This window comes from Ciona robusta, chromosome 14, assembly GCF_009617815.1.
Source record: "Ciona robusta chromosome 14, ASM961781v2".
Taxonomy (NCBI): Eukaryota; Metazoa; Chordata; class Ascidiacea; order Phlebobranchia; family Cionidae; genus Ciona; species Ciona robusta.
Genome location: NC_143248.1, coordinates 4,306,816 through 4,334,796, shown reverse-complemented (window position 1 = coordinate 4,334,796; position 27,981 = coordinate 4,306,816). Strand labels below are relative to the sequence as shown.

The 27,981-nt window shown below is 34.8% G+C and overlaps 2 protein-coding genes across 2 annotated transcripts; one reads left to right on the top strand and one right to left on the bottom strand.

Moving 5' to 3' along the window:
- Positions 1-29: 29 nt before the first annotated feature.
- Positions 30-7,820, bottom strand: LOC149725182 (uncharacterized). Its single transcript, XM_089892791.1, has 12 exons — positions 7,723-7,820; positions 6,095-6,219; positions 5,546-5,813; positions 5,141-5,290; positions 4,731-4,848; positions 4,420-4,570; positions 3,919-4,027; positions 3,205-3,252; positions 2,790-2,903; positions 2,083-2,523; positions 1,487-1,615; positions 30-1,156 (listed from the first exon to the last, which is right to left on the bottom strand). Exons 1-12 carry the CDS (start codon positions 7,796-7,798, stop codon positions 396-398), a joined length of 2,490 nt encoding a protein of 829 aa, XP_089748917.1. The 5' UTR covers positions 7,799-7,820; the 3' UTR covers positions 30-395.
- A 3,703-nt stretch (positions 7,821-11,523) lies between these two features.
- Positions 11,524-27,619, top strand: LOC149725181 (WD repeat-containing protein 17-like). The gene is made up of 26 exons (XM_089892766.1): positions 11,524-11,933; positions 12,566-12,749; positions 13,147-13,374; positions 13,620-13,739; positions 14,145-14,267; positions 14,527-14,646; positions 14,769-14,956; positions 15,463-15,631; positions 16,551-16,642; positions 17,911-17,993; positions 18,119-18,205; positions 18,818-18,982; positions 19,450-19,652; positions 20,163-20,312; positions 20,612-20,739; positions 21,115-21,240; positions 21,515-21,729; positions 22,093-22,204; positions 22,469-22,584; positions 22,964-23,087; positions 23,528-23,628; positions 23,801-23,949; positions 24,610-24,747; positions 25,052-25,256; positions 25,614-25,863; positions 26,087-27,619. Exons 1-26 carry the CDS (start codon positions 11,808-11,810, stop codon positions 26,204-26,206), a joined length of 3,822 nt encoding a protein of 1,273 aa, XP_089748892.1. The 5' UTR covers positions 11,524-11,807; the 3' UTR covers positions 26,207-27,619.
- The last annotated feature ends 362 nt before the right edge of the window (positions 27,620-27,981 follow it).

The window sequence follows — 27,981 nt, the reverse complement described above, 5'->3', positions numbered from 1 at the left end:
ATTCTGAACGCAGTAACTAAATACAGATGTTAAAATAAATGCATTTTTTATTGTACAGTTGTCTCACGTCGCAGCGTATCACATCAGTAAATAATGATTGTCATTAACGCCACGTTGTATAAATAAAAAAACTATAAAACACACAAAAAATTCAAAGCGTAAACGTACATGGGAAATAATGTGTAAATAAACCACTTCGATTGTTTTTCGCAAATACAGCTAAAATTATTAGCGAAATTAAAGTTAATGCCACAAGGAGATTTAGTTAGGTATACTCAAAATTAAAAACAATGATCAACGCTTTGCTGACATAGCGCTTCATATTTCGTTAATTCTCCGAGAGAACTTACAACCAAATATAAATATACAGGTTTAATAAAAAGAAAGTTAAATCATCACCTACAGAATACCTTTACTACATAAGTAGCGACCAGAGCGTTTATCAAAATCCACATCGACTTGCTCTGAACTGCGGATGCGCTTCCCCGTTTACCAGTGCTTGGGGCATCTGTTTCGATAACCATCGACACGTTAGCTCTATCTGTGACTTCAACTCCTGGTCTCGGAGTGAACCGCTTGTCCTTGGGGTCTTCTGTTATGAGGATTGGCACGGTGGTTGTTGTTTCTGAAGTCGTTGGTATTTTGGTTGTGGGGAATTCAGTCACTGGTGGTGACGTAACGAGTTCTGACGTAGCAATAATAGGTTGTGACGTAGTAGTAGTTGCCTCTGAATTAGTTGTGGTTATTGCTTGTGACGTGGTAGTGGTTGCTTTTGACGTAGTAGGTGGTTGTGACGTAGTTGTAATTGCCTCTGACATAGTTGTAGTTGGTTGTGATGTAGTAGTAGTTGCCTGTGACGTAGTTGGCTGTGACGCAATCGTTGTTGATTGTGAGGTAGTCGTAATTGCATCTGACGTAGTTGTAGTTGTTTGTGGCGTAGTAGTAGATGCCTGTGACGTAGTTGTAGTTGGTTGTGACGTAGTAGTGGCTTGTGACGTGGTTGCCTCTGACGTAGGCATAGTAGGTTGAGTTGTGGATATAACAACAGTCGATGTTTGCACTTCATCAGTAGTGAAAGCTGTTGTGCTTGCTTCAGGAATCATCAGTGTTGAATCGGTTGTAGCGTATTCACCGTAATCTTGCCATGTGGTTGATTCTGAAAAAGAAACATTTTAAATAACTAACAAGCCAACATAACGAAAACACAAGGTTTATTGTACATACAACCGTCCACATTGTAAAGTAGACATGTTTTCATTCTCTTTTATCGTCCCATTATGTAGTAAACAAAGAATATTCACAAAATTATATAACGTATCCTCACGACTATAAAAAGCGTTGTTAATTGGTAAAAACAAAATTAAGAAATATGGACATATTTACTATGTGTTAAAGTTTTCCCAATCTGACCCAGCAGTACTATGCACAACAAATCGCATATTAATTGGAGCTAAAACAAAATTGGTAACAAGCGTAGATAAAATACCTTTATCTGGACAATCTAACTCGTCTTCAGCATCGTTACAATCTTCTACATTATCGCATAACCACATAATAGGAATACATATTCCGTCACTACAAGCAACAGAATCATCTCCGCATACACCTGACGCAACTGGAAAAAACAATGTAAACATTAATCAACCACAAAGTTACATATGTGGTAACTCGTAAGCGGACCCAAAGTATGTGAAAAAGGACACTCGTGTAATAACGATTGTCTTTGTACCTATGCGAGGGTAAATAAGTAAATTCACTTAATAGGCATCAGAAAATACGTTTGGGCATACTAATTATTTTGTGTTTCTGATCCCACATGACATATTTATATAAGGATTTTCAAAGATACGGATCGCGGTTGTACAGAATTTAATTATGAAATATAAGTCATTCGCTTTTATTACAGCGTTTATGCGCATAGCCTTTGTTTGCTGTCATTGTTTATTCATATCACCCACAAAGTTACATATTTGGTAACTGATCAACTGGCACGAGGTGTATGAAACAAAACACCCATGCTATAACGACTATCGTTGCTCCGCCACGCGAGAATAAATAAGTTACATTCATACATTCATATACCTGTACTTGTAATGCTAGGAGATACGGTTGATCTGAATATGACAGTAGCATTGACGCGATCCATTGTTGTAGCACCTGTCGTTTCAATAGCCATATGTGATGACGTAGGTGGTTGAGTTGTTGACGTCACTACTGGTGTTGATGACGTAATTTGCTCTGTTGATGACATCATTGGCGCCGTGGTTGTGGTCGTAATTGGCATGGGAGATGACGTCATTGCTACAGTTGATACCGTCGTGGCTAATGATGACGTCATAGATAGAGTAGATGGTGACGTCACAGACGGAGTAGATGATGACGTCACCATTTCTGACGTAGATTCGGTTGTAATAGGCAAGGTTGGGATGGTTGTCTTGTCCATGGTTGTGGTTTGTGGGGTGGTGATGGTTACTTGGGTGGTGTTTACGTTTGTAAGGATTGGGGGAAGGCCAGTTAAATCATCTGTAAAGCAAATGGGTCGCTAGTTTAGCAAATTAAATATATTTGACTCGGTTTTCCAGTTTATACGTGCTCTGAAGGCGCTTTAGAGTATCTCTTGATCAGTTAAACACCATTAGATTTGTTAAAGGGTTGTACGAAGAAATTACTAAATACCGGATTCCATTCGGCAGTTTAGTTAAATAGATTGTTTATAGTTAGCATAAATATTATTGCAAAGTTTGGCTACTTTGAAACCTAGCATATGTGAACCATGAACGTCATATTACCGTCGCAGTTATTTTCGTCATCGCTGTCCAAACAGTCAGGCACACCGTCACATACAAAGGTTTGAGAAATACAGCTAAAACCAGATGAGCACTTGTACTCGTTGTCCAAGCAATCTATTTAAATAGTAATGTTTAGTTCCGTAAAATACAAATTTCTAGTCAGATTTGAAGCGGAATTTATAACCTATATGTATTGTTAGTTTGTCTTCATTTTAAACGTTACGTTTTAAAATTTAGGCCAGAATTAGTGATGTTCAAAGTTAAAATGAACGCTGTTAGGAAAGCGCTAACCAGAGACGCAAAAATAACGGTTCTATGTAGCAGAACCAACGTACTAGTAACAAATATTTTACAGAAGCACACAGATAGGTAGGGATATACCATAGCACTGTTTTATTAAAAAAATGTTTTTTACCTGCAACAGTTGGAATAGGAGGCTCAACGAATCCAGCCGTTGTAGTTTCTAAAAAAAAACAGAAAATATAAAAAAACTGCTGTGATTAAATTCCGTGAATTTGTTTCTGATCTATGCGCGATTCTCGTAACGAAACTGATGGGACACCTTTACCAGATAATATCCAGAAAACGATTCTCGTAACGAAATACATTCATGGTCAAGAGCTATCAAATACGTAACCGTTGGGACACTGGTAGCACATAACGTTCAGATATTCGGATCGTGTTTTAAACAATTAACAACGGTCTATGGGAGTCGTGAGGATACAGTTTAGAATTCTTTGAATGTTCCTTGTTTACTACCAAATAGGACGCAAAAATAGAATGAAAAGTTGTCCCATCTTCGCACACCCTACTATACATTTGCCGCTATGGAATATATATAACAGAATAGAAAGTCTACATAAGCAAAACATTAAATTACCTGACCTTGCTGCTAGGCATATTATATAGTTTTGTGGGGTAAGATGGGATACCTTTCGCGCGTAATATCTAAATATCCTGATCGTGTTTTAAACAATTTTAGGGTCTATATGTGAGTCGTAAAGATACATTTTATAATTCTTTAAATGTTATTTTATTCGCGTAATTAACATGTCTGTTTATACCTTCTATTAATTACTACTGTCTATATGCTCGATTATAAACATATATTGAATATGTTCGTTCTTACCCTCTGTGCTTGTCTCTGTGACGTAATTACACGGTTCACGAACAAGTGTGACGTCATCCAGCGCTATGTCGCCGCGAAAACCGCCTCCACGTACACCGATAAAGATAATCTGTTGAATGTGTTTTTTTGAGTTTATTGTACAAGGCAGTATAAAAACTTGATTGGGAACAAAAAAACTATGTTAATGTTTAGATGTAACAATATGGTATTGTGTGTTATAAAAACACACCGAATTAATATCATATTTATAGCGACATGGGGTAAGATGGATACCGTTATCACATAATATCTCATAATTCCTAATCGTGTGTTTACCTATTCTAACAACAACGCTATTTAAAGTCGTGAGAATACATCTAAATAAATCTGTAAATTTGTTTGTTAACAACCAAATCGGACGATAAAAAGAAAACAAGGACCATCTTATCCCAATCTACTATATCTGTAAAATTAACATGAACCATCTTACCCCAACCTGCTATATATGTATATATATCTTACCCTGAATGGAAGGTCTTGTTTTGGCACTTGTAGTTCGCCCTGCAACCATTGTTCACTTTGTTGCCCGTCTAATGACGTCATAATTGTACTTGTCCCGTTCGATTCAACAGCGACTGCTAGTGTTCCAATATTTTCACCCAACATATGATACCTGGTATAAAGAATGTAATTTATTTTTCCCGCGTGGTAGGGCAACGAAAGTTTTTTTGTAGTACAAGGCTGACAATTTAGATAATAGGGACCATTGTCGAGAAAACAAAGAAAAGCTGTACATATTTATGTGTCGGCATTGTGATGAATTTTTGTCTTACCAGTATCGTACGCATATTCCGGTGTCTTCGGCAGTAAAGTTAACGTACGGTGTACTTAGCATGGCTCGGTGGTTTAGCTTTTGTGGCGCTGATGCTTCAACGTATGCGTAGCTTCCATCTGTAACATAAAACAGTTAAAAATATTATCAAATGTGAAAATTTGCCAAAATTTCGAAAATACATGCGTTGGTTAAAATGCATTGAAATTTAAAGCAATTTTCAATACAGCATAGAATTGTTGCTGCATTTTCTCCTAATCATATACAGAAAGTTCGTACATATCAATTCCCTTCACATTGGAATTTATATCTTTGTGATAAATACGTGACTTGAAACGTCCACTCAAACTATCGTATATTTAGCTTTACATAAACTGCTACAAAGTAATTGTAGTTCTGGATGATACATACTTTCGTTCTTGAGTGTGTGGTCAAAGTTAGGTCCTGTGCCAGCGGTAACAGTCTTTCCAGAGTTAATCCCCCAGTCAAACTCATCGTAAAGTGAACCTAAATTCACCCATCCTCTGCAAAGCGTTGTCTCAAATGTGCAGTTGAACTCGTCTGAAAAAAGTTTAAAAAATTTAAAAAAATTAAGATATTGAAATTTAAAGTTCGATTTAATAATACCTTCGATTTAATAAGTTTGATTGGCGCTAAAATAGAAACTTTTAAAGTTAATTGAATTGATCTAAACGAAGATGCAAAATTGAACTAAATAAAGTTTGATTGTAAATTATATGTTTGATTGCGCTAAAATGCACGTTTGGTTGTTAAAGCAAAAAAAGGCTAAAACACTAACTTGACCGAGTACTATACCTGCTGGTATTGGCACGGCCACCCATGTCAAATGAAACCCGCTTGCTTCGTCGCTCTCGTCTGAAGTAAAGACGACATCAACCTTATTAGTTGTACTAATGATGTCTGAAAATGTCGATTTTCCGCAGTATTTTGTCATGCCTAAAGAATCCAGGTGGTCAAGAGGTAAATCGTACTTGCTTCCATCTGCTTTGTAGTCGTAGATAGCAACGCCATCGAATAAACAATCCGGGGGGCCGATTTCAATATCCATTGTGGGAAAGTCAAACTGTGAAACATTAGATTTAAAAATATGCAAGATTTTTAAAAAAACGTTACAGTTTGTATTTAGGATACGTTTTTATTTATTCCAAGCGTTTAGGTTTAAAATCTAAAACTGGTTTCAGTAATGTCAGAAGTAAAAGTGTATTTTACATATGGGCTGTCAATGTCATAGTATTAAAACTGGCCAGCATATGTTTTATGGACCTAAACTATTATGCAAAGTGTCATACAAGTAGAGATATATAGGTTACTATAGTTAATTTACGGATATAGTTAAATTCTTACTTGGATTCGTTTATCTGCTGGTACAGTAATGGTCCACACACATTGTGCATTTGGGGGGTAGTTTCCGAGTGAGTAGTTCGGACTGTATATAGAACCGTTCGTCGTGAAAAACTCTCCGCCACATTCTGAAATATGCAAAATGCAAAAATTAGCCAAAAATATGTAAAAAATACCGAAAAAATACATACATGGTAACTCGTGAGCGGGCACGAGGTGTATAAAACAGAACATCAGTGTTATAACGAGGTTTTCAGAATAAAGCAAGTTACATTCATACATATAGTACTGTGGGGCAAGATAGATATACCGTTAGCACATACTGCGCTATTTCCTAATCGTTTTAACAATTAATATCACTTAAAGAGTGGTGAGGATTCGGTTATACATAGTAGGGTACGCAAAGATGGAACACCTTTGGCACATAATCTGACCGTGTTTTAAAAAATATCCTGATCGTGTTTTAAACAAATAGCAACGGTCTATGAGAGTTGTAAGGATACGGTTTTATATTTCTTTTAATGTTCTTTGTTTACTACCAAATTGGACAAGAAAATAGTATAAAAATGTGTCCCATCTTCCCCACTCTACCATATAGCAAGCCAGAGATTATACGAATTTAATTGTTGTTCGACAAGCCTTATTCATAACTTTAAAAAAATTCGTAGGCCTATGTGTGTTCATGTAATATAGTTGTTATTGCAGTTGTTTTGTTTACTAAGCGGTTGTGTTGTATTACAGCTCCAAGCGTAAAACTCTGGTCGTATTAACTAATCGTAAATAGTAATTAACTAAGTTCTTAGAAGTAGACAGTTAGTAGGGATCTAAAAATCCCGTGAGCGTTCTAACTAATTGTCAGTTGTCTAATTTGAACTGGTGAGACTAGTCATCTAATTCAACGGATCGTCTTCTATGACGTCATAATAGGCAATGTATTTGTAACAATGCAGAGGAAATTTGTTTGATGTAATCGCCACGCTGTTTCGAGTGCTCACTTTTGCTTATCGCAATTAAATAAATTTTTCCGTTATTGTCGGAAGGAAAATAAAAATTGAAATGTTCTATGTTTTATTGGATTTATGCAGATAACGTTGTAGTTTAATTTTAATTTCTAAATTTTTAATTTTTGTATCCAATTAAATAATCACGTTTCGTGTAGTAAAATTCTACCTGTTTCAAGTTTTAAAGAAATGAGTGATACATGTATAGTAGGGTAGGGTAAGATGAGACATGTTTTCAGTCACTTTTTCGTTCCATTTAATAGAAAACAAAGAAAAATCTAAAAGAACGCCCTTCATTGTTTAAAACACGATCAGGAAATATGGGATTTCGTTGCTAACGGTATCCCATCTTACCCCACAGTTCTATATCCGAAACACGTTACATCGTAAATACACTGCCATACACTATAAAAAATAATAACAATCACCCTCAAAAATACCCACAAAGTTACATATGCTGTAACTCGTAAGCTGGCACGAGATGTATGAAACAGAACACCCGTGTTATAACGACTGTCGTTGCCTCGCCATGCAAGGATAAATAAGTTCATTTATTTATTCATTAATAACATAAAACATAAAAGTCCAGATACAGAATAGTAGGTTACGAACATACTAACAAAAACATACCTTGTCTCTCGTTGACTAGCAATTGTCCCTTTACTAAATGTAAAACAAAACACAGAACAGAAAACCTAAAACTCATTTTGGGAAATTTTACTATTTGCCTGCAATGATAAAATACCCAAATATTAGGCTGTTTTTAAAGTTTGAGTGCTAAATTAATAGTCAAAAAAGGTTTTAAAATGGAAAATTCGTTCCGTTTAACAATTTAGTTTTCGTATACAGTTCCTAAATCGTTCTTCTGTAACCTATATTATTGCAAAAAATTAAATAGTTTTAAATTCACAATTTACTAACACAGACTGCTGTATAGATACAGATGTAACTTAAAAGCCAATTTAACTTAACAAATAGCAGTAAACCACTTAAAAAAAGCTCCCCACACTCGACCGTATATACATATATAGCTAGAATGAGCTGGTTCAGATGACAGCTCATACGAGCTCTCGTAAAACCTGTGTAATTACAGTCCATTCAAAGTTGTATTTCTTTAGGCGTAATCGCCCACTATCTGAAGGCTACACTCCTTTTAGTATGAGTTGTAAATTAACCCATTTAAAACAACGCTACCCAATGAATGACTTCCACTGTCAGTAATTTATCCCCAATTCGATATCGGATTTGTATAATTGCTGGCCTTTTTAACGCTAAGTACATGTTGACGTGTAAACGAACTTGGCTACGTCATTTTATAATTTCCGAATCTGTATGGGTAAAATTTATGGTATAGGATGGGGGAAGATGGGACACCGTTTCATCCTATTTTCTCATTCCATTTAGTATAGTAAATAAAGAACATTCAATAAATTGTAAAACCGTATCCTCACGACTCCAATAGACCGTTGTTAATTGTTTAAAATACGACCACGATATTTGGATATTATGTGCTGAAGGTGTCCTGTCTTTTCCTACCCTAACTTGCAAAATATATAGGCTGTTTACACTTATTTAGGTTGCATTAATTTATCATCTCTTTTTACGATATCGCCTACTTTCTATCATAAAAAAATAAACGCCACCGCAAACTAAACTGTGTTTTCAAAAATTTGCTGAACAAAAAATAACCCGCTTTTGTTGGTGTTATATATCCCGAACATATTTTCCTTTTGTAGCTATATAGGTTAACCGAGTTTTGGTAGCTTTCCTCGCGGCTAAATTAGCTAAGCTAAATCTGCTTTGTAAGATCATTCGCCGGTTATACGGTATAATTAAGCATAATTATACCACATTTTGCAGCTAATTTATCAAATATATCCTAATGTGTGGTCAACATAAAACACTTCTATACCTTGACGTTCAAAAGCTCCGATTTTCAGTCAAGCTGTTTGCATTCGTTAACATGGTCGTACTAAATTATTTAGTCGTACCCTACATATGAGCTCTTACCATTATGCATGCTAATTCATATGCACAGATTTGTACTTGAACCCGTAAAACAAGCTTGCTTCTGTGAAACTCTTAGTTTAAACTTATGGTATATGTTCCCGTTTCTGTTTATAACGATCTATTCTTTCGCATAACTTCTAATTTTCCTTTTTTTCTTTTGAACGATTCTCCATCTTATTCAATGGGCTTTTCTGCCGCAGGTGATTTTGCCTATGACGTCATAATCACCGGTACCCCTCGCTATTATTGCAAGCGCTAAGTACCGCGACTGATCTAAACAACAAAGTTTGGAAAGTAAAAGTAGTGAACTGAATGCGAAACTGGTAATTATACACTAGACCAGAAACGGTGTTCACAGAAAAGATCTATGTACGTCCCATTATACAGCACTAGACGCAAATATTTACGAAAACGATTCATTTATTCTGCATCAAAATAATAAAAACGGTTACAAACTTTTAAGGCGTGGTAACATAAAAAATTTACAATTATTAAAGCGTTCCGTTTGAAAACCGGCAAACGGTATAAACTAATAACATTTCTGTTATTTTCGAGAGGAAAATCACGCCATAAATGATAAAACTACATTTTATGAGGCAGTATAACATCGATCAAAAGTGTACTTTTTGCGCCGCTGGACTTTATTGTCAAGTGCATAATTAACGTAGGCGTAACGAATCAAACGAAGCACACACCTTTCAGCTTATAAGTCATACAAAAACGCTCAAATTGAACCTTTACGTCATCAAACCTACGTAAATCTTAATTACAGTATAAATACAACGCTCTTCTTGAGAGCTAAAGATAAATAATATTTCTTTAGGCTCGCGTTGCACAGATGCAATAATTCGTAAATAATGTGATTCTATTTTCCAAATCTGTCTAAGTTTAATTCATGTAATATAGTAGGATGGGGGAAGACGGGACACCTTTAGCACATAATGTCCAAATATTCTGATCATGTTTTAAATAATTAAGAATGATCTATATGGGAGTCGTGAGCATATGGTGTTATAAACGTTTGAATTCTTCTTTATTTACTTTTAAACAGGACGAGAAAATAGAATGAAAAGGTGTCCTATCTTCCCCCAGTTTAATATTTATACTTGTGTGACTTATTGAATGTAATAATTGTAGTAAAGACAGTAAAAATATTACTATGAGATAAACATGACTGTACGAGCTTATGATCCAGATTAACTTCACTTCCAAAAGTGCTTCAAAATCCGTTAAATATTGCGTATAAAAATGTTTTTTAAACAAGCATATTTAAATAAGCAAAACATATTTCCAGGTGAAGCAAACTCATTTATATAATTGATCAGATCACACTTTCATTTCCTCTATTCATAGTCCGACAAGCCGCTTACCGAGTGCATCTTCTAAAGCAATGTTTAGCGCAATCTTCAATACAATTTAGTGACCATGTGAACAGCAATTGTAGGGTGAAATTCCTTGAACGCGCCATGTAACCGACAATTAAACACTTCTAAAGCGACAGCAGGCTTGTTAAACTCATATCGCTCTTCTTAACCAAGGTCTTAACAATCAAACCGGAATTTAAAAGTACGATGCCCATTTAATACATTGATTATTTTCTTTAAAATTCAACGTTTCTGTTGCATTGAACTGCAAAATAATAAAACATCCCTGACAAGCACAAAACGATATTTTAAGCTCTTATAAAATATGAAGGCATATTGAAAATCTGTTGTATAGGAAACGTCTTGCAGTTGAGTGGCTGCAATCATTTGCATGAACCAATTCCTTTGATATATAGCGGTGGGGGGAGATGGGACACTTTTTTAATATTCTGTCGCCCCGTTTGGTAATAAACCAAGAACATTTAAGGAATTATAAAACCTTGTCCTCACTATTCCAGTATACTGTTGTTAATTGTTTAAAACCCCATCCGGACATTTGCATATTATGTGCCAAAGCTGTCCCATTTAATCCAACAGTACTATATAGTTACAGTTCTATAATGTTTTCTGTTTACCACCAAATAGAATGAGAAAAGATATTGAAAACATGTCCCATCTTACCCCATTGTATCTTTGTTTACCTTTTTAAAAATCGTTTATCTCTATTGCTAATGAATAACGAGTAACAGCGCTTATCGCTGTTCAAGCATCGTATAATCAATGTGTTTAGTTATAGAACGACCGGGAAATAGGATAATAAAAAAAATATTTCTGAAATGAATGTAGAAAACGCTTGGTGAGGATAAGTTATAAATTAACCGCTTTTGACCATTTTTACTTATTTGATTTGGTTACTTGGTCTTAGTCCCCAAAAACCATATATGCTGCTTAGTTAAAAATCCGTGCTTGTCGCGCTTGAGTAAGAGGGGATGCACCGCGTAACCTCAACGACGGTTTTGATTTTCTAAACAACAGATTTATAATTGTGTTGTTTACGTTGGAGTATGCTTTAAACTCTGCTTTAAAAGGACTCTGCTTTAAACGATAAACTTTAATTCGTTAGTTGTAGAGTTTTTTAAAATAGGATTATTTGAGCACATAGATTTTAATGAATAATAAGCAATCGTACCAGAAATTTAGAAGTGTTAATGAAGAGAGAACACATAAATACATCGTACTTTTGGCTTATTTTTAGCCGTTTTACTTCAGTTACGCTAGTTAGACATGATCTTTAGGTCATTAGGCAACATTTATTACGGAAGTATTAAGAATTAAACCATCATGTCAAAGACCATACGCCAAACTGGTTTAGTAGCTGCTGGTTGCCAACCATGGAATCTTAATATGGTCACTGGTCGTGGGCCAAGCTTTGCATATTGCTCTACTCTTGCAGTTTATATATATGAGGTAAGTGGTTTACTGGACTAGTCTGGAAAAATCAGTCATGTGCAGTTTTGTGGGCGTATGTGTCCTTGGGCAAGACCAGTCTGCAAAGTATGGCAGTTCCCGACGAGATCTTGCGCGTGCAAGACGGTTATTTTTCGCGTTCGCGCGTGCTATCATTAAAAATCTGCGTGCAAACCACATACATTTTCAAGCCACGTTAGGAAATCTTACTTAGTTTAATACGTATTTTTTTCTTTGTTTAATTAATTGGCGTGTGAGGACAAATTGTGGCGTGCATAACCGAAAGTCTGTAAAAAAATCGCGCGTGCACCTGCCATACTCTGCAGTCTGGGGGCAAGACAGTTCAAGGCAATTGCTCCAACCCAGTGGCCACTAATGAGCTGTCTAAACTATCAGTCATACAGAAAAAATCAATCACCCACAAAGTTACATATGTGGTAACTCGTAAACTGCCACGAGGTTTATTTATGAGAACACCCATGTTATAACGTCTGTCGTTTTTTTGTCATGTGAGGATAAAGCAAGTTACATTCTTTCAATAATTCGTTTCCCCACCACAAGAATAAGCTCACTTCATTCATTTGTTTAAATTGTCTCATATAAATTGAAAAACTAAATTCCTGTTTCTTTAGTATGATGAGGCTTATGGAGAATACCATTTGACATCGATCAATGCAACACATAGCAAAACTATCACAAGTATATCATGGAATCTTGTCCATACAGAGTTGTTTGCAACTTCTGCTGCAGATGGTAGAATATGTGTATGGGACGTAAAGAAAAGGAAATGCATCAAATCTCACGACAAACTCACAAGTGAGTGCATTTAAATACTTGAAAATAAGGTAGGTGTAGCGACCACGCTTATTTTCTTCCAATTAAATGTAAATATGTTTTTAACTCAAGTGTTCGCGTATTTTAACAACTGTTGTTTTGCCGGTATATCCTGTCTTTTCGTTTAAAATATATCTAAATCTTTGCTACCGTGATCGAAAAGATAAATAAAAGTTATTATTATTATTATAATATTTTTCACCTATTCATCTGACTATATCATAGTCTTAAGATTACACTTGTTTGAGTTATAGAAATAAACTGTATTTTTTATCTCATAGGTTATGATATTAAAGATTGAATTAATTTTTAATCTAAAAATTCTAGATTATTACAGTTAAGTCATCAGACTCATCACATATTCTTATAATTTCTACAGATATCCCAAAATGCATTTGCTGGCTGCCTTCAAACAAAAGCCAAACACTTGCATACTCCTGGTCCAGAGGTCCTATTTCAGTATGGGACACAACAAGTGACAGAGTCTCTACTGTAGAAAACACAAGCAGTTTTGGTTCGGACATTTCAATATTCCGTTTTCATCATACTGATGCATCAAAACTGGTAGTAGGCCATATAGACGGCAGTCTATCTTTTTTCCAATCAGGTAAGCATATTTCTGCAATAGGCTACACATTTTTTTAAGGCAAAAGTGTTATGAGTATTTCTAACTTTTGGTATAATAAAATGGTGGTTGAAACACTTAGACAAGAGGTTAAGGGTTTGAGGCTCATTGCTGTTGCAAATGTAGAAAATCTATAGTGGACATGAGGTATATAAATTAGGGTACCCAGGTTATAATACTGTTGTTGCTCTGTCACGCAAGGTAATAAATTGCATTCATTCATTTAGGTATTCGCAACAAACATGCTTTAAAAGCATCGGAAGAGCCAATACAGGATAATGCAGTTGTGGCTTTGGCTTGGGATCCTTTATCATTGGATTACTTACTTGTAGCAAGAAAGCAGTCAGGTATTTATGTGCATAGTGGTGTATCCAGAAAAAGGGAACAGGGTTTAAAAAAATGTGTTTATTTTTTTATTTTTTAGGGTTGTGACCCCCAAATCCCCTTTGCTGCACCACTGTCTGTTTTTAGTGTTCTGTATTACAACCATCTTGTTATGTTAGTTTTTGGGCAGCTTGTAGAAAAGTATGAGTTGGAAACTGGATTGTATACTGTATTAGTATATTTATTTTAATTAGTATAATGGGTCTTAAATACAATGATAAAATTTGTTGTAATTCACCCCTTAATATTAAAAGATTTCTTAACTCACAAGCAGAGCCAAAACATATTACAGTCTCCACATTAAATAATAAGGTATCGTAATATATTTGATTCCTATGTTTTTATCTGTGTAATGTTTACAAATGTAGGCACACAGCTTGTAGATGCAAAGTCATGCTGTCTTATCACTACTTTTACTTTACCGAGCAAAATGGTTTCCACGACAACCATGTCTTGGATTGATTCTGCACCTGGGATGTTCCTTACAGGGGGTAAGTGGGAAAATTCCCTTAACCCATGAGACTATGCCAGTATAACTATATTTTGTTGTTGTTAATTTGTAACCTATAAACCTTTCAATATTTTTGTATTTTAATGTTTTGTTATTTTGTGCCAATTTTTTCTAAGATTTTAACTTTTTTATTTTATGCCTATTTATGTCACTTTCATATAATTTTGTTTCTGTTATTTGTATCTTTTTGTAATTTTGTGGCATTTTATAATTTTCTGTCTGCTTTTCTTCTATTTCAGATCGTGAATCTGGTGTACTTAGATTATGGAGTGCCTCACAAAGTACCCCACTTCAAAGCTTTAGCCTAAAATCCACTGGATTCAGTTGCTTGCATGTCCTTGCTTCACTGCAGAATACTGGTAATATATTCTCTCACATCAATTATTCAACTGGATAAAAATAACAATCTTAATTTTTATAATTTTTTTAACAAAAATTAAAAAGCACTTTTTTAAATAAATTTTTTTTTTTTTTTTCTTAGGATCATCTAAAATGAAAAAGTCATCTTCCCCAAATCCTCCTCCTATCCGGGATCGTGTCCACTCCTCCCTCACCTCATCTTCCACTGTGCACTCGGTGCCTCCTGCGCGCGTCGTGTGCACATTCTCAGATGGCGGCATCGGGCTTTACAATCTACAGCTCGGAAAATGGGAGTTTCTTCGGGAACAGGTGAGGCATCGTTATTCAAACCATTCTAACTTAGTAATATCGGAGTAATGGTCCAACTCTGGCCTAATTCCCATGTCCCATGGCCTGTCATGATGCATAGCCTCACCCACGTAGAATAGAATACAGAGGAATGTAGCATATTGTATGTAATATTGCAGTAATAGACTAACTTTTGCCCAATTCTCATGTCCGATGGCGTGTTAACTTGTAGGGCCTCACCAAAGTGAAACAGAATAGAATACTGTATAATGTAGTATGTTGTAGCTTTTCCTATGTTAAGCAAATATAGTGTAGCAAAGGCATTTAGACCGTCATTAAGATTTCTAAAAGCTATAGCCTATCTGAAAAACTACTTGGCATCAAAAATCTTGTGTTTAAATTCACTGTCGTATCTGACTATCTGTAATACCATTTTGGCATTTTTTATTTATATGTATTTTCTGAATGTTTCTGTTTATAAAAAAAGAAGAAAAAAAATAAAAAAGTTTAAAATAGAATTGTTTTAGGGCCACATAGAAACCATATTTGATTGCAAATTTAAACCTGATGATCCAAAGTCGATAGCGACGGCTTCGTTTGATGGAACTGTGAAAGTTTGGTCCGTAGATAGACTTACAACGGTCAATTCTACGATTGGAAATGAAGGTGTTATATACTCAATTGCGTGGGCTCCAGGTGAACAGAAATATTGGAAATAGTTTATTTGTATAGTAGGGTGGGGTCAGTTAAAACATTTTAATTTCTTATCTCATCCCATTTGATAGTAAACAAAGAATATTTACACAACTATAATATAAATTTAACCTTAGCCCTGCAATTCTAAAAGACTGTTGTAAATTGTTTAAAACTAGATTAGTATCTTGGCCCACAGTACTATACCGAATAATATTAAAAAAGTGCTGTCTTTTTTGTTACATTTGTTTCGTTTTGTTTAGGTTATACTTATAATTTAATTATCTTAAGGTATTTTTGTACATTAAATAGCAGAATTAGTCTGTTTGTTAAAGTACTTGCATTGCCTAAACTAAGCTAGGCTTGTTTTCCTATCATGCAGTTGTAATACTGTCCCATATGAATAATACATTAGCCCTACTGTATCCTGTTTCACATTCACAGTAAAAGTCAATCAACTTTTAATGTTCAAAACCCAATTAATTGTGTTTTTTTGTAAAAATTTTTCAGTATTATTTAAGGTCAAATTTTGATATAGCAATGTTATCTATAATGTTTGGTTCAGACAATTATAGTTTACAGTCATTTAAAATTATGTTTTCATATAATATAATCTATTTGATTATTAAATACATGTTAGTGTATAGCCTATACATTGAAAACACACTAAGCCTATACTACTTCTAATCAGTGGCGCAACCAGGGGGTTTCGGGGTGGCAACCTAATCTTAAAAAAAACTTGTAAATTACTCCCCCCCCCCCTTATATTTTCTTCTGATTGTGCCGCTGCTTATAATTGTTCAAAATCTTTCCCGAAAAAGACAGTATCATAGTATTGGGTCACTTGTTAGGATACAAGCAAAGCCTACAGCATTAGCATAGGAGTATATGTTATTTTCATGCATTATTGATTCATGCACAGGTGATTTGAACTGTATAGCCTGTGGGACAAGGAAAAGGGGTGTTTTTGTGTGGGATTTTGGAAACTCGAAAATTATAAGAAGATTTAAAGAGGTAAGAAGCTTTTGTGGCTGAATTCTGTTAATTTTATAAATGAACAAGGGGTAAAGGATTTTAAAGGTGTTTGAAGGAGTCAAATCAACTCTAAAATAGGTGCATAGTGAGACTTAAGCAGACACTGTTAAAATATACTATACACACATTATTAAAAAAAGGGTGTAAACAAACAAACAAACAAAAAATTAGGTTTTTTGAAGTGACAAATCCAAAAAAATCTTAAAAAAGGTTATAAAGAGGCAGATTAAAATGCATTATACATGCTATTAAAAAATCATGTAAATTATTTATATACTAAGAGTTCCAGATTTCCAAGATTGTAAAGGTGTTTGTGTATTGATTAAATGGCTTAATTTAATATTAAATTTATAAAAATGGACAAATTTGGGATTTACATATACTCAAAATATTGAATGATAAAATTTATTTTGTTTCATCGACGATATCAAAAAGGCAAAAAAAGAGGAATTACAGTCAAACAACGGTTGTTAAAACACACTTGTGGCAAAAAACAGAAATATAAATAATGTTTTGGATAAAAGGCGTGAATATTATTGTTCTTGTTGAGATGCTATACAATTCTTAGCCTTGTTTCTCTAAAACCTTGTTACTGTTGACATGCTTTGAATTGGTAGTCAAGTGTTCTTTGTTATTGTTTCTTTCTATTGTTTCATAACCCATTCACTTATGAACTAATCAAGAACTATGTTCAAGATTTGGTTGCTAGGTAATGGGAAATATGTCCAATGAAACAAACTATAGAGGGTGTTGGAAAACATGCAATTTAAGATTTAGTTTATTGCTAAACTATCTTAATGATCTTTATTCCGTTTTTAATGGAAAATATGTCCAATGAAATAAAGACTATATAGGGTATTAAAAACTAAACATGATGTTTAAGATTAGGTTTACTCCTAAAATAGCCAAATGTTCATTCCGTTTTAATCGAACATATGTCCAACTGAATAAAGCTTAAGAGGATATTGAAAATCATTACTAAAATATCCAAATAATCGAGTAATTTTCGTATTCTATATTAATATACACCATACACAATATACATATACAATACAAAGATAAACTAATATATTCACATTTTTAAATATAAATACAGTGTTATTTTTTATGGTGTATTTTACAATCTTATCTGTTTAAGGTAATTTTTGAATTGGCGGTTGTTTTCAAAGTATTTATATGACGATAGATAATATAATTCTGTATGAAAGTTTAGGTTTTATTTTTATCTTTTGTTTCCTGTTTTCCAGCATGGCACCTGCACTGTTTACTGTGTAGCCTGGAATCAAAGAGATTCACACAGACTGGCGTCTTGTTCAGATGACAATACATGGTAAGCTGCTTCAGCATATGTGAAAATAAGCTTAACTGTAATTGGGTCAGATTCAGTGGCTTTATGTTTCCAATTATTGACGCTTGGCTTAACAGTAAGAATATGACATCACAATGTTCTTTCAGCGTTGTGCGTCGATTGGATGGGGAATTGCAGCAGAAATTCCATCACCCCGATTCTGCTTTTGGTTGTGAATGGTCACTTACAAATAAGTAAGTCCTTAATAGATTAACATGGCAAGGTATACACCATGTGTGTTTTACATAGGTGTTAAGGTGTATAAGAATACACACATGTTATAACTCAACAGTGAGCATGATTTGTATGAATGTGTGTCTGGTGTATAAGAAGTCACCCATGTTATAACTTCGACAGTGAGCATGAGGTATATGAATTCACGGTGTGTATTTGATGTATAAGAAAACACACATGTTGTAATTCGACAGTGAGCATGAAGTGTATAAAACACCATGTGTGTCTGGTGTATAAGAAGTCACTCATGTTATAACTCCACGATGAGCATGAGGTATATGAATTTACCTTGTGTGTCTGGTGTATAAGAAGACACTTGTGTATAACTTTACAGCGAATATGAAGTGTATGAATACACCATGTGTGTCTGGTATATAAAAAGACACACGTGTCATAGCTCAACAGTGAGCATGAGGTATGTGAATTCACCTTGTGTGTCTTGATGTATAAGAAAACACACGTGTTATAACACATTTGTATTTAATATAGAACATACATCTATGTAACTAATGTAACTAATAACTAATGTAACTAAAAATTAAATAAAAGCAAATTTTACATTCTACCAACAGGGACTTGCTTGCTACAGGGTGCAATGATGGAATAGCTCGAGTTTGGGATATGTCGAAAACTACTACAGGTCCCGCTCATATGTTGAGAGGTCATACAGCAAAGGTTTTCCATGTAAGATGGAATCCACTGATTCAAAATATCCTCTGTTCAGGCTCAGATGATAAGTATGTGAATATATAAATGTATGTAACTTATTTACCCTTGCGTGGTGGGGCAAGGACAGTTATTAGAACATTTTGTTTCATGTTCTTTTTTATACACCTCGTGCCAGCTTATGAGTTCTCCTTTATGTAACTTTGTGAGTGATTACTTTTTGAATTTGTTTTGGCTGATCTTTGGACAACCAATTAGTGACCACTGAGTTGGAGCAATTGCCGTTAAGTGTCTTACCCAAGAACACATATGCCCACAATGGTAGCAGCGACGAGCCTTGAACCCAAAACCTTTTGTTTAAAGGCAGGCGCTAAGCAGTGGCCAGTGTACCATGGAACTTTGTGATTTATAGATAATTGGTTATTGCAGCCATGACCGTTACTCAAGTAGTTTTTACCCACAGCGTGTGTATGGCGATTTTTCTTGTAATTCTTTGTCTATAAGTAAGAAAAGGCTTTAAAAACTCTTTTTACCACAGAACTATCAGGGTATGGGATGTCACAACTGAAAACTGTCTTTCTGTTTTAAACGGGCACACATCTAATGTGCGTGGCCTTGCATGGAACCATGAGGTGCCATATCTACTTGCGTCAGGTTCATGGGACAGCACATTAAAGCTATGGGACACAAGGAGTGGAACTTGCATTGATACTGTGCATGACCATGGTGCAGATGTATATGGTAGGTAGTCCTTGGCAAGTTTAATAAAAAAAATGATTTATTTTGTGTGCTAGGGCAATGACACTCATTATAGCACAGGACAGGTGTCCTGCTTCCTACACCTCATGCCTGGTTTCAAGTTACTACTAATGTTTTTGGAATGTGTTTTTTTAGTGTATGGCAGTCAATTTAAACAGTGTGCTAGGGCAATGACAGTCATTATAGCACTGGTGTTCTGTTTCATACACCTCGTGCCTACTTACAAGTTACCACATACGTTTTTTGGGATGTGTTTTTTAATGTATAGCAGGCTATTTAAACAAAATATAAAGGACCACTGGGTTGGAGCAATTGCCATTAAGTGTCTTGCCCAAGGACACACATGCCCACACTGGTAGCATTTTATCTTTGAAATGATTAAAGCTCAAAAAAATGTAAGACTTGGCAGTTTTTAACAAGTTTTTATAAGATTAACAATAAAAAAAAGAATGTAAGTAAAAAAAACTGAAAATACATTTTTTTTTATAACAGGACTTGCCACTCACCCTCTTAACCCATTCTTGCTTGCAACGTCATCACGAGACTCGACACTGCGCATGTGGTCTTTGAGTCCTTTCACAGAGATATTCTTCCTGAAGATACTAGCAGAGGAACCTCCCCATATGATCATGGAAACTCCAGGTTAATTTAACTACTTATTTATCCTCGCGCGTTGGTGTAACGACAGTCGTTATAACACAGGTGTTCTGTTTCTAACATCGCTTGTTCGCTTTTGAGTTACCACGTATGTAACTTTGAGTAGCCATGCCCTCATCCCAATTTCTACACTAAGGTATTGGTAAAAAACACACAAACAGTAAACTTGGCTTTGTTTTCAACCTAAACACAACCATAAAACATTTGGCCCCCACCAAAATGTAAGGCTGCGTCCTTACTAACAGCAACAGCGTATATATATATATATATATCATTTTCTACAGAGCAAGCCATGAAGAATAAAACATCTTTGCACTTGACGGGCAACATGTCCAAGCAACTCCTGGCTCAACTTAGTGAGAGGAAAAACAACGACTGGATCAAACTTCGATGGTTCTCGGAGTTATTCTGTGTGAGATTTTAGGAGTATCTTCATTTTGTGACTAAGTAGTGAAAAATAATTAATTCTTGACATGCCTGCCTCTAGCTAAAAGATTAGGGGTTCAAGGCTTGATGCTGCTACCATTTTGGGTGTGTGTCCTTTTGTGGTTGCCCTATCATGTGAGATAAAAATATTCATTCATTCGCTTTTTTCCCAAAATTTAAAGAGGGCATCAAAATAGGAAAAGTCTTGTAGCAAATTATCCAAATAACAAATGTCTAATTGATTGTTTTTCGCTATCACAAACACCTTGTAACAGTCGGTCAAAAACAGAAAATTTGTTAAATAACTTTTTGTCCCTGAAAGGTCAAACATTCCATCACTTAAAAAATTGCTTTACAACAGTCATCATATCGCTTGGAAAATTTGTGGGATTTAGTTTGTGTGATTCGTGGCCAGCGCGAATCTTCATTATCCAAGTCCTATAAACATGGAATTCTACACAGAAAACACCTCACTAAATATAAAACAGTAAGTTTTCAAATTACAATATACAAAGCAAACAATCCTTTTTTTTGACAGTTTTAATCTATTTTGACTGGCATAAGTAATACCGAGATTTTGTTACTTCTGCTACCAGGCATTTAGCAACTTTTTTTGGCTCTGTTGGTATTTAAACTTTGGAACAAAATAATACCGACTTTTTTGTCTCTTTCGATATAAAAAACATGGAAATAAAATTAACATTTTTAAACTGGAGACCCAAAATGTGTTACAGTTGGCTTGAAAATTTAAATCGTTTTAGTCGAATGCGCAAGAAATTGAACACTCGATCGTGTACAAGAGCGGCACAGGGTATCGGCAGAACGAGAAGTCCCTCTTGCGCGCTGCCGAGCTTCATCTTAAGCTGGGTAACATGAAACGTCACTGTGAGATTCTAGTCCAACTTAATCAATGGGAGAGAGCAATCTCGTTGGCTCCCGCAGTTTCAACTCAATATTGGGCGGAACTTTCTAGAAAGTGGGTTGTTAATATATATATGGTTTATAAGCTATGAATAGATGTATTTCTGTGTCATCTAACTTACTAGTTCCTATTGTTACTGGTTAATGCAGTGCAGAAAATTCTTGTGCAGACTTATTCATTGTGTATGATTTTTAAACAATACCGTAACATGTTAACTAAATAGAAAACAGTTTTAATTTTAAAATTGGATAGTTCATAGGTTTTACGATCGATTTTAAATATTCGCATTTTAACACCTTTTTAAATATAATTTTTCTGCAAGTTCAATAATAATATTTATATATTGTTGTTGTTTTTTCTGGTGTGGCTGGACAGCTATATTCGTTATAACTTAGATTTTTCACATTTTATTAACAGATATGCTGCGTCTTTAGAAGAAGAAAACAACAAAGACGCTGTAAAATATTTTGTAGCATCCGGTAGTGTGGACGATGCGGTTCGTTTCCTCACCTCACAAACTGAACTACAGGTTTGTATGTTCGTTAAATTAGAAATAAACCTTGGAAAACTTAAATATTATACATCTGTTTTGTCTGCTATACTGTCATAGTTGGGTGACTATTTTTGTGTTGCACGACCAAATTATTTTTCTCCAACAAGTTTTTTTCACTTCATTTAGAAGATTTTTCATTTTTTTAATCTTTGGTAGTATCTTCAGATCACATTTGGGCATCTATCCATTTAAAAAATTTATTTTTCATTGGTTTAATATACTTGCATGTAATTTTTCTAGGATGCACTGCTGGTCGCACAAAGTGCCAGCGAGGGAAACATGCCCTCTAGTGTTTGTATAGACAGAGATTGTAACGGGAATTCCCCTGAATCGGGAACAGTCAACACACAAGAAGAGTAAGATTTTAAAAGTAAAAAAATAAACTAAAAAGTTTACCCTTACATTTCAATACACACAGTATTACACCCCATATGACACAATTGTCTTATTTTAAACATTTCGGTTAAAAAAATAAAACCATCCTCAGTGATGTCAGAAGTTAAATTGAACATTGTTAAAACACGGGTTTCCTGTTTTATACACATGCAACTTAGACAACCCATTAGTGACCACTGGATTGGAGCAATTACCGTTAAGTGTCTTGCTTAAGAACACAAAAGTCCACAATTGTAGCAGCAACAAGCCTTGAACCCATAACCTTTTGATCATGCTCACCAACTGTGCCATAGCGCGAACAGAATTTATCAATTTACTGACACACATGTTTAATCACAGGTTAGTATCAAGATGTTGTAGCGAGCTAGCCAACAGGTTCTACCACAATGCACACCCCTTCCAAGCTGCATCAATCTATTTAACAAACAATGATTTCGATTCAGCCATTAACTGCCTTGTTAAAGTGGGTTGAAATAATTTTTTTAAAGATTTCTTCTTTAGTTTGTGTTGTTTAGGTAGATTTAGTTATTTATGCTATTGTTCTGTGTGTGTTTTTTTATTGTATGATTTTGGTTTGTTTTTCTGCTTTAATTTTATGTATAATTGGGTATTTAGAATCTCTTTGTTGTTTTTTGGGGAATATATAGCCTAAAAGGTAGCATTTTTTGGCAGTCTATAGTTAAAAGAGTTACTCCGGTCTACACCCCAAATCCCCTGGCGTGCCAGTGTGCCACACTGTCGGACCTCTGTTTTATATGAGTGAGGTCCTTGTCGAGACCCTGGGATTTAGGCGAAATTGGCCTATTACCCAACACCCAGACTGCTTATGTATGTAGTTCATGCAAACGGTAGTAACTGAAATAAAATCCAGCTAACATAGAAATACTATATACTAAATCACAGGCCAACAAACTCTCCGTGTCTCTTTGTCTCGCTCGTAACTTGAAAGGAGATTTCTATGGAACGAGGGTCGCGGCAAGATGGATGGCACAAAAATGTGAAACGTAAGAAATTTATTTTATTTCCCATTTTTTTTTATTATAATTTAAAAAAAATTGCTTTTAGAATCCTGTTTCAAAATTTTTTATTTTTTTACTATTTTACTAAAGACCTTTCTTTGTCAAAATTTGTGGTTTTAAAAAAAAGGGTGGTTTACTTTTAATTGTTACATCACAGTACTGGTGATTATGACATCGCAATAAAGTTGCTTCAGCTTTTCGACCCCGAAGTATCAACGAACACTAGGTGGAGCTCTCTCCATGCATTGTGTGCTCGTTGTGATGTCATAGAGGAAAACAAACGACAAGAAATTTATAATTTAGCAGGTTAGTGTTTATAACAGAACATTTATTGATAGTTGTTTGTTAGGTGTAGTGACCACGCTTTTTTGTCCAATTAAATGAGAATGTTTTAATTGTAAGCGTGTTTTAACAACTGTTGTTTTGTAGCTATATCTTGTCTTTTCCGTTTCATATATTTTTCAATTTTTGCTACCGTCATCGAAGAGACAAGTAATTATTATCTCTTTAAATACAGTAGCGATAATAAAATTACTTTAAAAAAAAAATAAAAAAAACAATAGTAGTTAAATCATGCTACAGTAAAATCTTTTTGAGAAAAAGTGTCAAATAAATAGGAACAAAAAGGTGTTAACAAAACAAATAAATGCAAGAAGATTTCGTTCACACCTTTTACACAGCTACAGTAACCTATATATATAGCAATAACGTATACAACTAATTTAAAAATATGAGTGAGTGCAACTTATTTACCCTCACGTGGTGGGGCAACGACAATAACGAGTGTTCTGTTTCGTGCACCTTGTGCCAGCTTACAAGTTATCACATATGTAACTTGTGGTTTTTTGGGGGTTGAAATTGTTGTGTTTTTATGTGTGGCTGACAATTTTGACAACCCATTAGTGACCACTGGGTTGAAACAATTGTCAATAGGTGTGTATAATTTTGTTGAACAATATTGTTTAGGATTGTTAACTCCTGCTGAATATACCAACCAAGCGGTGGCAGAAGAGAGCAGGGGAGATATTCTACAAGCAATGAAATGTTATTTATTAAGTAATCAACCTCAGAACGGATTAGAATTATCACTTCAATTGTTAACAAGTATGTTGTAATGTATTTGCTTTGTACTATTGGTCTTATGTAGCACAGAGTTATTGTATCCTAACATAGCACAAATAACCTATGTCAAAAATTGGAATTTTATAAAACAGAAAAAAATGTATATTTTTTAACAACAGGTGAAAAGAGATTTATGTTTAAATCTAGGGTGCTTAAACATATGTATCACCGATATTTCAAAAGTTAGGGTGATGGTGACCCCGAACACCCCTAACTTTACCCTTATGACATCATAGACAGATTATGCTTATGACATCTTAGACAAATTATGGTTATGACATCATAGACAAAATGAACAACGCGTCGTGGACAGTTGACGATATTCTCGACGAATCAGAAGCGTGTTTGTGTGTGCGGTCATCCGTGTTAAAACAACAGTCGAACAAAACCCTGCGAGTTAAACTTTTAACTTTCTCTGCTTATATTGGAGCACATCTTGCTTTAAGGAGGGAATATACAGAAATTGTGAAGCCTTTATTACAGCATGCAAAGTAAGGATGTTTAAATGAGTCAATAAATGTAACTTGCTTTATCCTTGTGTGGCTGGGAAACTACAGTCGTCATAACACAGGTGTTCCGTTTCAAACATATCCTTAGCAGTACTGGGTTTAAGTTTCGTAATGCTTGTACAATTGTGGACGTGCGTTTCCTTTGCGTGCGCATACAAAACACCTAATGTTGTCAGCCATGCATATTCTACAACAAATAATCATTTACAAAGTTACATATGCGGTAACTCATAAGGGGCTCGAGCTGTATAAAACCGAACACCCGTGTTATAATAACTGTCATTGCCCTACCATGTGAGGGTAAAAAGTTACATGCATTCATTTAAACCCAATTTTCAGGTCTATGTGCGATCTGTGCCACAACAATGACAGCTCATTTCCTATCCTACCCTCGTCTATACAAGATGAACTACACGCATGGGTGAACATGTCTGATGATGTCATCGAGAGTGATGTCATCACTCGTATGCGCCGCCGAGCGGGTGAAGAAACTCGGTCATGCATGAGAGGGGTAGCAGTGGTTGACGGGTCAAATTTACCCTCGCATTCAGACGTTCATGTATCTACTATATCAGGGAAACAAATCAATGTGAGAAAAAAGGAATAACCTTATTTATCCTCACTCAACCACAGTCATTATAACACAGTTGTTCTGTTTCAAACACCTCATGCCTGCTTACGAATTACTACAGATGTTATGACATAATTTTAATATTATGTATAACCAGAAAAATTCTCAGCAACTAATTTTTTTAAATCAGCCAAAAAAATCTACGTTGACCAAATTTTATATTCAGTTTTATTTTACCTAGGGCGCTCCTTTTTTCCTTGAAGACGGCCGATCTGTTCTTTCGCTCAATGAGGCCCTCATGTGGGCAAAAGTGAACCAGTTTTCGCCAACAGGTTCCGGCGCTCGAATATGTCCGTTTTAAAATTTTGACACGCAACACTGAAAACTTACCCGGAAAACACTGAATTTAAGGATTGTGAAACAGTTTAGCTTTACCCCAAAAATAGCCGTGCATTTTTTTATATTGAAATTATATGATAACTTTTGTTATACCTTAATTAAAAGTTCCATCTAATCTGTTTAACTGGACCCCAAAACATTAAAACAATTAAGTATTTGTATATTTATATTCTATTCTATGTGGGTGAGGTCCTACAGCATGGTATGACATGGGACCTGAGATTTAGGCCAGAGTTGGCCCATTACCCCAACACCCAGGGTGCTACAACCCATTAGTGACCACTGGGTTAGAGCAATGTCCGTTAAGTGTTTGGAACACCTATCCCCACAATGCCATATACACACAAAGCATCAACCTTTTTGCACACATTGATATCCCTATTCAACACTATTGGTATTTTGTTGCAGAGCATTCTGTGTACAAATGGCAAATAATCTTCATTTTTTTACGATATTTTATAACATTTTAGGGTAAAAAACATTGTTTTTTAAATCAATTATTGCTAAAAAAACATTTTTTTAAACATTCCAATTACTCTATATTATATTCTGTTAACTAATGTATTTAACATTTTATTTAAATACGTATGTTCTTAACCTGATTTAAATTACCAAATATTTTGTTTGGTATTGCACAAATTTCTAGACACCTCATTTTTAGCCAAGTTTTTTTCTCCTGTTTAAACTATAAGAATGCTAACGTTGTAAACGCCCGCAATTTTTAGGGTAAAATTTAACAACATAAAACAAATTTTAATAGAAACACATTAGAACACCAAAGCATTATTATGTGTATTTTAATCACTCAATCGGTACACTTATGTATTTATTCTATTTAATTCTTATATGCATGGTTATTCATATTCTGTACTTTGGTATAATACCCACTGTTCTAATTACTCATACCAGTATTATGTACAGCACCTTATGCGTTGGAGTGCACGGTAAATTTAAACTTTATATTTTTAATTAATTTAAACCTGAAACTAATACAGTAGTCATTTTGACACATAGTAGGGTGGGGTAAAATGGAACATGTTTTTTTATCTATTTCATGTTCTATATTGTAGTAAACAAAGAATATTTACAGATTTATATAACCGTAGCCCCGCGACTTTAAAAGAGCGTTGTTAATTGTTTAAAACACGATAACGAGTTTTCGGTGCTAACAGTATCCCATCTTACCCCACAGTACTATGCATGTTATGTAATACGTTTTCACGGAAAAATAGTTGATTTATTTTTTGCACCACTTACACGTTATCCACGTTGTAAATTGACGATGTCGTGTAAACACGTCTGGTCTCTCAACTTAAATTGATATTCCTATTTTGTAATTCGCCATATTTATAATAAATGAACAAACACGAACAAATTAGTTTAGGTTTAATTGCAACGAAAATTTTAAAAAAGTAATAGCGTCAGAATTTTTGCCGTAGAATAAATATTTTTGATTGAAAAGAATAAAGTATTTGAAAGACGAAACGTTGGTACAATTAAACTCAAGCAAATCGCCGTTTATGCGCTTGCTTCCAACGTAAAGGTACTGGGATCAAAGCTTGACGCTACCACCTTTATGGCCAAATGTGTCCCTGGGCATTTAGAGCACCCGTGTTTTAAAGACTGTTTCCGCCACGCCAGGCAAAATTTATAAGTTACATTCATTCTAATGTAATTATAACTATTACGTTATGACCATACGGTATATAGAAACAAAAGAAAATAAACAAATATAAG